Source organism: Littorina saxatilis, linkage group LG3, assembly GCF_037325665.1.
Source record: "Littorina saxatilis isolate snail1 linkage group LG3, US_GU_Lsax_2.0, whole genome shotgun sequence".
Lineage (NCBI taxonomy): Eukaryota > Metazoa > Mollusca > Gastropoda > Littorinimorpha > Littorinidae > Littorina > Littorina saxatilis.
This window is the reverse complement of record NC_090247.1, coordinates 40,562,313-40,577,592: the sequence shown is the minus strand read 5'-3', so window position 1 is coordinate 40,577,592 and position 15,280 is coordinate 40,562,313. Positions and strand designations below refer to the sequence as shown.

General features: G+C 41.6%; 1 protein-coding gene across 3 annotated transcripts in view; it reads right to left on the bottom strand.

Moving 5' to 3' along the window:
* Positions 1–15,280, bottom strand: part of LOC138962353 (uncharacterized) — a 196,312-nt gene that overhangs the window by 79,888 nt on the left and 101,144 nt on the right. For all 3 annotated transcript variants that reach the window (XM_070334138.1, XM_070334139.1, XM_070334140.1), the window contains exon 26: positions 640–724. In XM_070334138.1, the coding sequence (XP_070190239.1) occupies positions 640–724 (85 nt within the window). The remainder of the gene's footprint in view (positions 1–639; positions 725–15,280) is intronic.

Genomic DNA, 15,280 nt, shown 5'->3' with positions numbered 1-15,280 from the left:
TGTGCCCACCGACCTTGACGGGCGTTATTTCTAAAGTCTGTATGAGAAAGTCATTACCCCTGTGCAAGTGAAGAAAGTGGGGTTTCCAGGTCTCATCACACTTTCAAATATTCTCGCTTTACTTTCAATGAACTCGTGAGCCACGTTATTGTAAAACACACCCAACAACAACAACAAACAGACACGACACACTTTTTAAAGTGCGAATTTTGGCTCTATTTATATCCTGTATTTGTCATAAACACCTAATAATATTATTTTGCTGGAGTGTGATCAGCGATCCGTGGCAGTCATTGTTCACCGTGCACTTGTGGTGGGCACGATCTTCCATCTCTTAGCGTGAAGGTGACCCAACATCGTGAAATGCATACATGTATGTATCTGTTACATGTGGGCCGATTTCCTTTGTTACCCGGCTTTAATGATACATTCGCAGTTTTGTTTCCATGTTGGGCTAATTCAGTACGGCTAGCGTAATATTTCAAAATGCAAACACATGTTTTACACACACACACACACACACACACACACACACACACACACACACACACACACACACACACACACACACACGCTTTCAAACAAACAAACAAAACACAAATACAACGACTGTAAAACTGTAAGTTGTGTAACTCTTACCTGGAGCAATGAGGAAAGTTTTCATGTCAGCGCTGGCGGCCGATCGAGCAGACGAGCCATGAACAAAAGCGGGGTTGCCGGACCTCTGCGAGACAAAAAAGAAAAAGACAACCCGTTTGGTACTCACGCTAGATAAAGAACAAAATCCGTGTCACAGCCTTTTCACGGCCAATTTACACAGGTGGGCACTTGCTGGACTCAAATCAGGCGTGACAGAATAAACAAGGGTTACAAACACTGCTGGTGCTGGTCTGGTGTTTTATGTGTGTCTGGTCTATTGATACTTTGAGATTTATCTGCCCGTCTCTTTCTGCGCTTAGAACTGTACCCACGGAATACGCGCGATATAAGCCTCATATTGATTGATTGATATTGATTGATTTCTCTTTCCGAACTTTCATGTTTTGTCGTGTCCTCTGTTCTTTTTTGTTGTCTTTCTCTCTTTCTCGTTGCTTGTTTAGAGCACAACCTCCAAAGCATGGACCGCACAGATAAACAAATATGATGAAAAGGAAAAGCAGAAACAGAAAGTTAACGGATTCATATCCAAAAGGAAGACGAAGAATTGCGGACGTAAGGACAGACTGACAAATCGGAACACTTGGACGTACGGACAGGGAGACAGATCACATGGTAAGCAAAAAATCAAGCTTTTTGAAACCTAAAATCTCGACAGTATCACAAAATCAGTTAATCAGAATGAAGGTCTCAAGAGATATCAGAAATTTACTACACAACAGATGGTGAAACACTGCAATTTGTTGATAAATGGAGTCTCACGCCAACTAAAACATGTTTCACGACAGCACAACATGCAAACATATATCCAGCTGTCTCAGACTGTGCAGACGGGCGGCTGGGTTATTTTTGTACTAAAGGTTTTACCACGTTATTATTTTTCACGTTCCGCCCACAGTCTTAGCTATCTCTTCTGACTCAATGAAAACATTGGGACGGTTAGTCTATGATCCAAGTTTGCCTTACATCCGAAAGAACAGAGACGCAGCGCATTTAACTCATGCAGTCTTTTCAGTGCACAGAATGCTGTCTTTCCTGCCTGCCATATCTTTCCAAGGCAGTTCCATTATCACTGACACATGTCTCCAATAATCACCTCCACAATCAGCTCAAACTCTGCCTTCCCACCGCTCAAACCTTCACTGAAACTTAATCCTAGACGCGCATACGTCCATTCCACCAGCTCTTTGATTCCACCGGCCGAGCGGTGTTCCTTTTGATGAGTGGAAGTTCACGTAGCTACATTCCTCGAGTCAGTTGAAAGCAAAACCAGACAGCAGGTAAAAATTCATCAGTTTCCTCACTTCCTTCTACGCCTGATTCGCCGTAAAGTAAACACAGGCAGCAGTGATAACGTGTTACATCAGTAGAAAAACTCATAAAGAGTGTTAGGGTGACCTGCAATCCAAACGAAACCAAGTGCCGGTTGGTCGAAGTATCCTACTCCGGAGAATTGAGTTTTTTGGCACACACAAGAGACAAACTACGACCACGAAGATGTGTTACCACTTCAGCAACTGCTGTGTCGGATATGCATTGTAGCCTGAAGTATGTGCAAACAGTGGTTAAGTTTACTTCCCATTTCTAGCGTAAACCACACGTGCAGAGGGGAGTAATGTTACTTACTGAAGCGGGATGGAGGTTGGAAGGAATAGAGGTAGACGGGTCTACAGGCAGATGCGGATATGTGCGATAAGGTAGCTTTCTTTTTACATTTAGTCAAGTTTTGACTAAATGTTTTAACATCGAGGGGGAATCGAAACGAGGGTCGTGGTGTATGTGCGTGTGTGTGTCTGTCTGTGTGTGTGTGTGTAGAGCGATTCAGACTAAACTACTGGACCGATCTTTATGAAATTTGACATGAGAGTTCCTGGGTATGAAATCCCCGAACGTTTTTTTCATTTTTTTGATAAATGTCTTTGATGACGTCATATCCGGCTTTTCGTGAAAGTTGAAGCGGCACTGTCACGCCCTCATTTTTCAACCAAATTGGTTGAAATTTTGGTCAAGTAATCTTCGACGAAGCCCGGACTTCGGTATTGCATTTCAGCTTGGTGGCTTAAAAATTAATTAATGACTTTGGTCATTAAAAATCGGAAAATTGTAAAAAAAAAAAAAATTTATAAAACGATCCAAATTTACGTTTATCTTATTCTCCATCATTTGCTGATTCCAAAAACATATAAATATGTTATATTCGGATTAAAAACAAGCTCTGAAAATTAAATATATAAAAATTATTATCAAAATTTTTTTTCGAAATCAATTTAAAAACACTTTCATCTTATTCCTTGTCGGTTCCTGATTCCAAAAACATATAGATATGATATGTTTGGATTAAAAACACGCTCAGAAAGTTAAAACGAAGAGAGGTACAGAAAAGCGTGCTATCCTTCTCAGCGCAACGAATACCCCGCTCTTCTTGTCAATTCCACGGGCACTGCCTTTGCCACGGGCGGTGGAGTGACGATGCTACGAGTATACGGTCTTGCTGCGTTGCGTTGCGTTCAGTTTCATTCTGTGAGTTCGACAGCTACTTGACTAAATGTTGTATTTTCGCCTTACGCGACTTGTTCTTTTTTTGTCGGTGCAGGAAGTACCCATTTCTCAATAAACCATGATCAGTTTCCCTTCGAAGCTTCGGTTCTTACATTTGATTTACATTGCTTATACTCGCCCAAAAACTGATGCTACGGCTTCTGAGTTGAAATAACACTGCGCATTTAACGCCAGTGCACCTTTATAGGCTCCTTGCTTTTCGTGTTAGCGATAATGTACACAACCACAAATCTGCCCATGCCAGGCTTTTGCATGTGCTAAGAAACCGATGCAACGGCTTCTGAGTTGAAATAACCCTGCGCATTTAACGCCAGTGCACCTTTATAGGTCCCTCGCTTTTCGTGTTAGCGATAATGTACACAACCACAAATCTGCCCATGCCAGGCTTTTGCATGTGCTAAGAGCAGTTCTCCACTTGGACACTTGCCAATAAATCAACCATCTGACTGCTTTCTGTGCAGAGTGGGACATTTAGCTAAACTAATCTTGTAAGCGACATCTTTTGTCGACCTGCTTTGAGTTAATTCTGCAAAACAATTTCAATCTGCACAGAGAGGAACCCGGCTGTTGATTTTAGTATGTGTCCAAATAAACGGATGCTCTTATTCGTGTAAAAGACTGGACTGATTGTGGCGGTAAACATGATCGTGCACACGTAAAGGAGGGCATCTTTATAAAGGGGGCATAGAAGTGCATGCATGGAACCCGTCCCTCCCTCCCCCCCCCCCCCCAAAAAAAAAATCTTGACCAAGTATTGATGAATCTCTATAAGTCAGTTTGACCAAACTATACAAACAGTATACGTTGAAGATAAAGCTGAATGTGTTTTTGTATAGGGGTGCTGTGTATTGAGGCGTATTGTCCATGATTTAGTGCTTTTCTTCTTCCTTTTGTGTTGCCTGGACCAATTGTATGTGCAAAATGATGAATGTGAATGTCCGATGTTGTTTTGTGATATATGTGTGAAGCGTCCTGAGACGGCTAAAGCGCTCTATAAAAAAAAGTGTTATTATTATTACAATGGTCAGAGAACTCTTACAATAGATAGTTGAAACATAAGGTGATAAACTATTCTAACAGGACATTTTGCACAATATTGAAAAATAAGGCGATAAACTATTCTAACAGGAAGTTTTGCACAATATTAAAACATAAGGTGATAAACTATTCTAACAGGACGGTTTGCACAATATATAGCCCCACAACGCACGTGAGACACTGGGCCTTTTTTTTCCCAAACTCGCATGCAGCTAATTGAGCAACTAGCGGGAAAGTAAATGAGGCGCCCATTTTATGTCTGCTCTTTGTTGTCTTAAAGGGACAATACCTAGGACAAAAGGCTCACAGATTGGACTACACCTAAGATAAGCAACGCCCTGGAGCGCATTCAGTCACATTGATTTAATCAATTAACATAATTGTGGTGGGTTTTCGATCAAATCGTGCGTCTAAACTAAGTTATAGTGTATTTCCCAGAGTCTTCAGATTCTTTGAATTCACTAGAAACTCTCCTCAAACTGTCAGATCAAAAGTATTCCTTTAAATACAGTATCAGTATTTGCAGAATGTATTTTGTAAGCTTACACACAATGCCCTTCGTTAATTTCTACAAACTTTCGGGTCGAATGGTATGAGAGATGGAGGGTGGGGGGGGGGGGGGGGGGGGTTGGTGAGACTGCGCGTTTTCCATGTAGCGTACATGCCCCTTAATTGCCTCCGTTCACTAACAAGACAGGACAACTTCAAAAAGGAAAAGAACTACAACAACAAAAAAGAAGAACAACAAGACCAAGAAGAAAAAGAACGAGAACAAGAAGAACAAGAACAAGATCCAGAAGTCGTTGCAGATATGTTCAGTAATTAATGATCCGTAACAGCAGGAAATACAATGTGAACCAGCCACTCAGAACCGAATCCACAAAGCACTGACAGCCTCATCCTGAGCCTTTAAGTATCTGTGGAAGATAGTTACCTGGAGGGGCACCCAAGGGCTAGAATTAATCATTTTCTCCATGGTTGCTCAGTAACCACAACAAACAGACCGCTGCCGGTTCTGGTGGAAAGGTTCGGCCGCAAGTTTTCATATCGTTCTCAGAGCACTGCTTGATACAACGAATAATGTAACAAAAACGAATAATGTAACAATTGTTACATTATTCGGGGGCCGCCCCCGAATAATGCAAAATTGTTACATTATTCGGGGGCCACCCCCGAATAATGCAAAATTGTTACATTATTCGGGGGCCACCCCCGAATAATGTAACAATTGTTACATTATTCGGGGCGGATGTAGCTTTTCCTTGAAATTGCTATCGAGATTTTCTCTATAAATATAATTCACTAGGAAACACTAGACTGATAATTATTCTGATGCACACAAATTCGTGCGTGATGATGCGAATGACCCTTCACCCACTGAGGTCAAGAACAAAGGGCTTATAAGAGTGTCCAGGAGAAATTATTATTGCTTTCTTACATTCGAGGTTTTTCTTATCGGGAGACTCCGGATATAAGAAATATTTTCTTATCCGAGGAAAAACAAATGTCATCATATTTTTAGAAATGCATTGCATTATATGCCCGCAGGCATGTGCATGAATGTGTATGTGATAATGAATGTTTATGTTTGTAATTTTATGTCGTTGGGATAAGTATGTGCGTGCGAATTAATATGTGTATGTTAAAGGTGGTCGTCTACATTTTTGCTTTTTTTCAATAATCTTATGGTTAGATTTCGCTAAAAAAATTATGTCAGATGACGAATGAACTATGGGGAAAAAAATTATAGAAAAAAAATATATGTAAAAAAAGATTTTATTTTTGGGTAGCGTGACTCACGCTTCCAATATTTTGTTTTGTGTTTGCTGAGAACATGTGCTTTGCCTAAAAATACTGACCAATCAAATTCATGTCACTATGCTTATAGCCACGCCCAAACACGTGCAGCAACAGTTTGACACTGGAGCGCTGTCCACGCTTTTTTTAAAACGCACGAAATGCACGGGATTTGAGAGAGGAGTGTTGCGCTTGGCATTAGGATATATCCTACTATGAATACTACGCTGGAATACTACAATGACTTTTCAAACAGCTACACTGGCTTCGTCTTTCCTGATCGAAAGGGGGGGTTGTTGTTGATAACTGTAGATAATAGACTCTGCAGTGTAATGGTCAAATGGCGATTTCGGTATAAAAATGTAGACAAAGACTTTTAATGTGTTATTCCCGACTTGAAGTAGGGTTTGGGACATAGCACATGGTGGCCGCCATTATTAGCCTCGGCTTTCCCATATATCGATATGTGTGTGGGGCTTCAAACCTGTTAAAATACACGTGGAAAAAAACACTTTTGAACAAGGATTAAGATAAGTGTCGTCGCGGTTTTGTTTGCTTGTTTTGGGGTGGGTTTTTTTCCGACATCAGGTCCATGTCCATGTCCAATCTGTTTCGTTCTGGAACGTGTTCTTTTCTTTGAAGATATGTTCCTAAACCTTTATTCGTAACTAAAAATGTGTCTAGTTTTTAACTTTTTCTAAGTTGAAAAAAGGGCTACCCCCGAATAATGTAACAATCGTTACATTATTCGTTTTTGTTACATTATTCGTTGTATCACTGCTTCCCTGGGGCACACAAGCAACAGTGGTTATAAGCCACTGCTCTTCGGCCTCTTGCGTGTTTTTCTTTTTTCAATTAAAATATTGTTATTTAAAAAAAAAAATGAAAGGTAAGTTTTTGAATGGTGGATGTGGCTGGAGTGGAATCGGGGTAACCTGAAAGATTCAAGTAAGTATTCAGTTTTGCGCGGATGAGGGCGGGGGGGGGGGGGGGGGGGGGGTGGGCGAGAAGGGTAAAAGGGTAAGGCATTTGATGTCAGTACCCAAAACGGTAGACAATTGTAGGCGTTGGTGTGACCCTAGCGTGGCTACAAACAGCCTCCGTGAAAATGTGTGCACAAAAGAGTGAAGCTTTTGCTGTGATCTTTTCATCATATTTAGAACAAAAGCTTTTGCCTAAATGCTTGAACTCGGCGCTATGGTGGTTGCACTTGTTAAGCCGCCATTAGAATAATGGGGGGGCTTACTGGATTTGCTCTGTCTGTTTGTTTGTTTGTTTGTTTGAGGCGGGCGGGCGGGCGGTCAGTCGGTCGGTGTTTGTCGGGTAAGACTTGTATCTCTGGGTCAATTAAGCTCAAATTTTGTGAAATTGTTAGGAATAGGCTTTGTTTTTTGTATGCCAAAAATTACATTCCTAACGGTAGTCAAACGGAAGATATTAGCTTTTAACGGACAAACCGAGCCAGGGGACGAAACCAGGGGACGAAACCCACTGACGTGTGCGGGAATTCCCGCAGGTTGCTTCCCTTTCCCCTTTTTGGTTCACTGATCTATAGTTTTAGATCAGTGTTTTGGTTTGGCAGCCGCCATGCTTTTGTTCAATTTCATTTACGTGCTCCGATATTTGGATGCTTCGTTGGGCGGTACAGAGATACTGTGCTACAGATCTCTGGGCGGTAACAGTGGAGTTTGTTTTATTGGTGTGTGTGGTTCCGTGGTACGGACTCGTTTGCCAAATAATGTTTTGGTCTTATGTTATTACTAGCATTTTGTTTCTCACTTCGACTCTAAAAATTCTATAAGAATCAGACAGTGTAAAAGTATTACCATCAATTAACATATTCAGTTTGCTGAAAAATAACTTTGATTTGAGTTATCTCCCTTCCTTAGGAACGTTTTAGAATATAGTAGAGATTCAGGGCCAAAAACATAATTATAAATATGTTATATTCGGATTAAAAACAAGCTCTTAAAATTAAAAAAATTAAAAATTACGATTAACATTAAATTTCCGAAATCGATATAAAAACAATTTCATCTTATTCCTTGTCTGTCTGTCTCTGTTCTCTTAGCTGCCCCTCTCTGTCGGTGACCTCTCTCTCTCTCTCTCTCTCTCTCTCTCTCTCTCTCTCTCTCTCTCTCTCTCTCTCTCTCTCTCTCTCTCTCTCTGAATATGGTTTGAAACAGTTTTGCGTGACTTAAGGTCGCGGCCGGATTGAAATCCGGCCCGGGACGGACACGGGTCAACTGTTTGACTGTATCCATGTCCCACCCCCGTTTCACCACATGGCGGCGTATTGACCCGTTATGGTCAACCCTTGTTCTTGCTGTCGTCAACAACAACTATCAAATCTCTTATTGATTGCTGAAACTGATCATTAATATCTGAAACTTGAACATTATTTTGCACAGCAATCAAAGCACTCCATGGTTGTCGACAGCAACAGCGGAACAAAACCGAAGTTCTAACCGTATCACTGGAAACCGCACAAATATAGGAACACCCATGTCGAACGCAAATGAATAATTCTTACGTGCATCATGTTTTCCCCATTATTGTTCTTTGCCTTCCACTTTGGGCGCTACCATTTCTATTGCTTCCAGTTTTCTGAATTTTGAAGCGAATTCCTACATCCGTTGCAATTAACTCCTCGGGTGGAAGCCCGAAAAGTCGGTGCCAAAATCAGCCTTTGGCCAGAACAGCAAACAAGAGGGACGGAAGTGAAAATTCTAATTATGGCCGAGGTTATTTTGACAAGGCACGGTACAATAAGTTGAAGAACATACAAGTTATGTTCCTACACATAGTTCGTCCTACCGGGTCGCACATACTTTGAGGAGTATTTTTTGTGGATCAGTCGACAAAAATATGTTTTAGAAGAGAATGTTCGAAGCTGGGGCTAGCTGCGCGTATGTGTTTGTATTATATATGTGTATGCTGAGCCAGATAGAGGGGGGGCTTAGAAGACGAGAAAGCTAAATAGCGACCACTGCAAAAGGTTAAAGAAGACAGATTTAAAACACTAAAGGGTATATATATATAATATGAATTGAGCGCAATGACTCTTAAAAACAAGAGTAACGTATATATATATGATATGTTATCATACCTTGCCTTCTGCACTTCTTACCACCAGGACTTTTAATGTTGGGAATCATCTACCTTGTTTCATAACAACAGCGGCTGCATATGCCATGACAGAGCCGCAGCCTCATAAGCAAACCAGTCATGGTGAAAGACTTCCATGCTCAAAAAACCTTCGAGTTTATAAACTGCATGGTGCGATTTTCTTGTGTTCCTAAAAAAAAAAATCCGGCCATCTTTATTCTTTGTGTAGCATATACATCGTCCCTGCCAACGAAAACTCTTCAAATCATGAAATGAAGGAAAACACATTCATTACGAAAGCACAGCGCTAGTTTCTGGCAACTGGCACCTCCCGTAAAAAACATCCCAAACAATCATTAGGTGAGTTGTGTATGGAACGCAGAGCACTCTACACTTGGCAATACTTAGAGACAGGAGAAAAACTGGCGTGAATGCGTTAACTGTCAGAGCGCACGAGCACTTGACGGTGACTAGTACATGTACAATTCAAAACACTTCATTGAGGATCTTGGTAGCAAAGTTAAGTGTCACGCTAAAAAAAGAAACGTCTCACACACAGTTCGGATATACTCTTTCCGTTCATTTTTCGGTACTCCTCACTTTTCATACATACGAATCAAACTAATTTTGCGGTTCTATTTGTTTCTCTATTTGTTTAATTTGCTTCGTTTATTTCCGCCAAAGGAAAAAAAATGACTGTTTCGAAAATATAAGCAATCGATCCGTTTTAACTGTGTAGTTTGCAAGAGCGAGTGATACCGAGCAAAAGTATTAACAACAGATAATATGCATGCGGTCGGAGATCATCACTGAACAGTAATTAACAACAACAACAGCAACAACAACAATGTAAAATGGTAAACACTGGTGTTTGGTTGAACACTAGTGTTTAACATGTGTGCTATTCTTGCTAGTAGAACTAAGTACTATATATCACAATGTGCTCTTAACTGGTTACAAAAAGGGTGTTCAAAGTGGAACACTCCATATTACAGTGACAGAAAAAAAAATTCAATTATCAGGAGACTGCATGTAATACAAGTGCTCTGTAGTGATGCAAATTCAGCACGTTATACTTGACGAATGTCTACTTTGTGACCTGACTTTCAACTTACAAAAGGGTAGATTCTTTTCGATCATCATAGTTTGGTTCGTATTCCAATTAAACATCTTCGTGAAATACAAAAGCCCGATGTGATCTGGAAACAATCAAGTCAGCGGCTAGCAGCCATACAGCACCGAAGGACACAGGAATGTATGAACTTTGTGAGACAAACCAGAAACACAGATGGATAAAAACTAGACAATTTGAAAGTATCAAACATTTTCAGCTCATCTCAAAATAGCCTAGAAATATAGGTGGGGAGCGCTGACAGGCATTACAAAAAAAAAACACCTTAAAGATTACAAGTGCACGGAGAGGAAGGGCATCTGGCAGTCTCTGGCGTTTACTACAGCACTGATGAAACGACGCTCCTACCTCTGATGTATTGTCTTCAAATCCCATTACAGCTGCGATCAGGCTTCACAAAGTAATTGTGAGAGTCAATGTAAACGCAATGAAGATGCCCTGAACCTTTTGAAGTGTAGTCTTTGTCTCGTGGTACATGTATTTGGCATACAGTCCCATCACCTCCGCCTCCTATAGCCACCTGGTGCCACTGCTCCTCCTACAAAACTACCAGCCTTTTTGTTCTTGATGTGTTCTCTTTTTTTCTTTTCTTTTTTTCTTTTTCGTTATTTATCTTAAATTCTGTTTCTTCGCTTGTATATGCACCTGGAATGGTGGGCGTATATAGGGTTTTAGCCAGGATGTATTTTACTTGGTACATTTGCCGGAAATAGCCATAAAAGTTTCACCAATGTTCGGAAGATGTTGGCATTCCTTAATGTCAACTTTCCAACATCGTGAAGAAGTTCGACAGTTTTGCCGAAATTAAGGCTGGTCATTTAATAAAACAGGTTTCGGCGTTTCGCCGTCTGTACACACCAAACGGCTAAAGATACCTTCCTACCTCGTTAACCGCACAGATCTTCTTCTTCTTCTTCGTCGTTCACTAGAGTTAACCGCACAGATCCAATACGGCCTTTGCATCTATATATATATATACGACTTGTGTCTGTCTGTGTGTGTGTGTGTGTGTGTGTGTGTGTGTGTGTGTGTGTGTGTGTGTGTGTGTGTGTGTGTGTGTGTGTGTGTGTCCGCGATGCCAAGCCAAAGTTCTCGATCGATCTTTTTCAAATTTGGAGGCCGTATTCAGCTACATCCCGGACACAACCTCATCGATGAGATATTTCAACACGTGCTCTCAGCGCGCAGCGCTGAACCGATTTTTAGGCTTTCCTCTGGATCCATTTTCAGTAACTCTTCCTTATCTTCTCCAGTGTTTTCAGCGTTTACCTCCCTTCCTTCGCGTGGCATCAATCCATATTCCCGTTACTACGTTACTATTTTTAGAATGTCACGATTGCACCCGTAAGTTGTCCTTAGTGTAACAGTGAAAAGGTCGAATCAATTTTATAGCCACGCGAAAAATACACTGTCATCTATCTCTATACATATATATATACGGTTTCTCTGTGTGTGTGTGTGTGTGTGTGTGTGTGTGTTTGTGTGTGTGTGTGTGGGCAACACCTGTGGGTTGTAGAGTTCTGTTTGTGATTTGGTCTGGCGGCTTTGGTGTATCTGTATGTTCAGGCCTTCCTTCGAAAAGCCATAACATTTATTCTCAATCCCGTTTGAGTGGACTTTGCCTTCAAAGGTGATTGTGGTGTTTCGGCACTCGGTTACATTTGGTATCGTCGACTGCGATGGGACTCGACATGAAATGTTCAGGCCACTGAATCATTTTCGTGCTGTTCCCATTCCTGGGAGGGACCTAAGCTTGGCGGGTCCATAGTTTGGAACTTTGGGGACAAAGTTCATTCAAAGGGGGTCGAGTGTGACAGGGAGACTACCGTCGCCCTTCACAGCAGACTCTGCAGAGTAACTGTTGTTCGCCTTAGAAGTTGCGGTCTTTCCTTGCATGTACCCGTAAGTTGTCCTCACTGTAAAAGTGCAAAGGTCGAATCTATTTATCGAAAAATCCACTGTCATCTATCTCTATATATTTATATATATATATAGATAGATATATACGGCTTCTGTGTCTGTGTGTGTGTGTGTGTGTGTGTGTGTGTGTGTGTGTGTGTGTGTGTGTGTGTGTGTGTGTGTGTGTGTGTGTGTGTGTGTGTGTGTGTATGTGTGGAGGCAACACCTGTGGATTGTAGAGTTCTGTTTGTGATGGGGTCTGGCGGCTTTTGTCTGTCTGTATGTTCTGGCATTTGAGAAGCCATAACAGATAATATAGGGCTTAGAAATAAGCTCTAAAAATTCTCAATCCCGTTTGAGAGGACTTCGCCTTCAAAGGTGATTGTGGTGAACCGCCACGCTGTCTGTCTCTGTCTCGCGATTCACCCCGGCGAAGCCGGGTATTCCTCTAGTCTATATATATATATATATATACGACTTGTGTCTGTGTGTGTGTGTGTGTGTGTGTGTGTGTGTGTGTGTGTGTGTGTGTGTGTGTGTGTGTGTGTGTGTGTGTGTGTGTGTGTGTGTGTGTGTGTGTGTGTGTCCGCGATGCACGCCCAAGGTTCTCGATGGATCTGTTTCAAATTTGGTGGCCATATTCAGCTGCACCCCGGACACAACCTGCTCGATGAGATATTTCAACACGTGCTCTCAGCGCGCAGCGCTGAACCGATTTTGGTTTTTCTCTGGATCCATTCCCAGTAACTCTTCCTTATCTTCTCCAGTGTTTTCAGCGTTTATCTCCCTTCCTTCGTGTGGCGTCAATCCATATTCCCGTTTCTATTTTTAGAAGGTCACTGTCGACAACGCTCAATCCATATTCCCGTTATACTATTTTTACTCTTCTCCAGTGTTTTGCGCGTTTATCTCCCTTCCTTCGTGCGGTGTATTTGGCTCGACTTCTTCCCGGCGAAGCCGTACCCGGCGAAGCGGGTATTCATCTAGTTATTATATATCCTACAAGCATCTGGACCCCGACTAACAATTACGGGTAAGGTTGAACTTTAGCAATTACGATTCATCAACAGCCTAGCTCCTTCCTGTGGAGTCAGCGACTTGATTTCCTACTCGTTGGAGCGACATTGGATAAACGACACGAGCCGTTTGCGCCTGCCCACAGTCTTACTTAAACCGACCGCACTTCAAACATCATGACATGATCCCACTGCTAGTTATTCAATGCAGATTCAGATTTAACAGCCAGTATATAAAGGAAGATACGGTTCCACACTTTTACCAGGCAGGCCGAGCAGACGTGACAGACAAGCAAGAGGACAAAATCAATTAATCGATCGTGATACAGAATTAAAATATTTTGACACTCTGTTGAAATAAATCATTAACAAGAAGAGCAAACGCTCGATCGAGTCACTTTCGCAGTTCTGAATATTATATGAGGCATCAGATGGACAGGAAGAAATTGCTATTCACAACACAATGAGTCACGTTCACATAAAATTTGAGCCCGGTCACTTTTATAGTTTCCGAGAAAAGCCCAACGTTAAGTTGTGTGTTGCCGAACAGAAAAGGCTAGTTATCTCCCTTGTTTTTCTGATAACGTTCGTAAAAGGCTACAGATGTAAATACTTTGATGTAAAGAATAATCCTACAAAGTTTCAATCACATCCGATGAACTTTGTCAAAGATATAAAATGTCTAATTTTTCCTTTGACGCTGACCTGTGACCTTGAAAAAGGTCAAAGGTCAACGAAACCATCGTTAAAGTGTAGAGGTCATTGGAGGTCACGACTAAACAAAATATGAGCCCGATCGCTTTGATAGTTTCCGAGAAAAGTCCAACGTTAAGGTGGTGTCTACGGACGGCCGGCCGGACGGCCGGCCGGACAGACTAACACTGACCGATTACATAGAGTCACTTTTTCTCAAGTGACTCAAAAAGCACTTCTGATTCGAATTGTGTATCTTGAAAAGCTCTGCCGTGGCCGGCCTACTTCCATTATAACATGACCTCCTCTCTCTTTTTTGTTGAAACCCTGAGCTGCATTTGTTTCAAAGAAACACTGAACTGAAAATATGTTTACGAAGCTTTCAAGAGGTTTCTTGTGTGTTACACCTGACACAGTTTTCATTACATATAAACAGTTTTCGCTTAAGCTAATGCAGTTTCCGCGATAGCAAATCGAGTTTTCCAAAGCACAGGTAGGACTTGCCTACAACGTATTACAGCAGAGGTAATGGAAAACAGACTTGGAGGGGGAAATGCTGCTGGTCCGTTTCCAACAGCAGTTTATCAGAGGTGTGTGTCAGGTACGTTACAGTAATAAAGTCTCTCAAACACCCGTAATATTGCCCTGTGCGCGGTCGGAAGCCGGGGCTGTTTACCAGAGAAAACATCTTCTTTTTTTTTGTCTATGTATGTTTGATTTTGGCCCCTAACTAATGGCTGTGGCACTCTTGGCCTTCTCCGTCCCTCTGATCATCTGCTTCCAACTCTGCATGACATTTTGCGATCGAATTTAGCAGGATAATGTGAAACACAGATTGGGGACTCTTGTGCTTAAAAGTACACAACAGAAGCATGGCTTCATAGTTATGTTGTCTCCTTAGAGGTAACACACTTAAACATTGAACTGGTCTCTTTGGGCCTGCAGTTGTTGCACATGAACGATAAAGGATTAACAGTAATCTTGTATCTCACACGAGACGGATACGATCACCGATACATAAATGAAATATGATTATTGGTCACGAAAGATAAAAAAGAAATGACTACTAAAATGAGGAATACAACTCAGAAAGCCGACAAATCAAAGAAAGAAAGAACGTGCATGTGAAAGAAAGAATAAAGCTCCTAGAGCAGTAGAAGCTGCGAGACCCAATTCTTCACAATACAGAGGCGTTCCGAAGTCGAAGAGCTTTCAGCAAAGACTGTCTCTGTGTCTTTACGGCCGCTACCAACATCTCCAAGTGTTAATCGTTAGGAGTATTAGTGTAAAGGACGCAGCCTATACGCAGGCTAATCAGTAAAACTATTAAGTTCCCGCAGCATGTAACGATCTGAAACGACGCGAGTTACTCTCGATCACT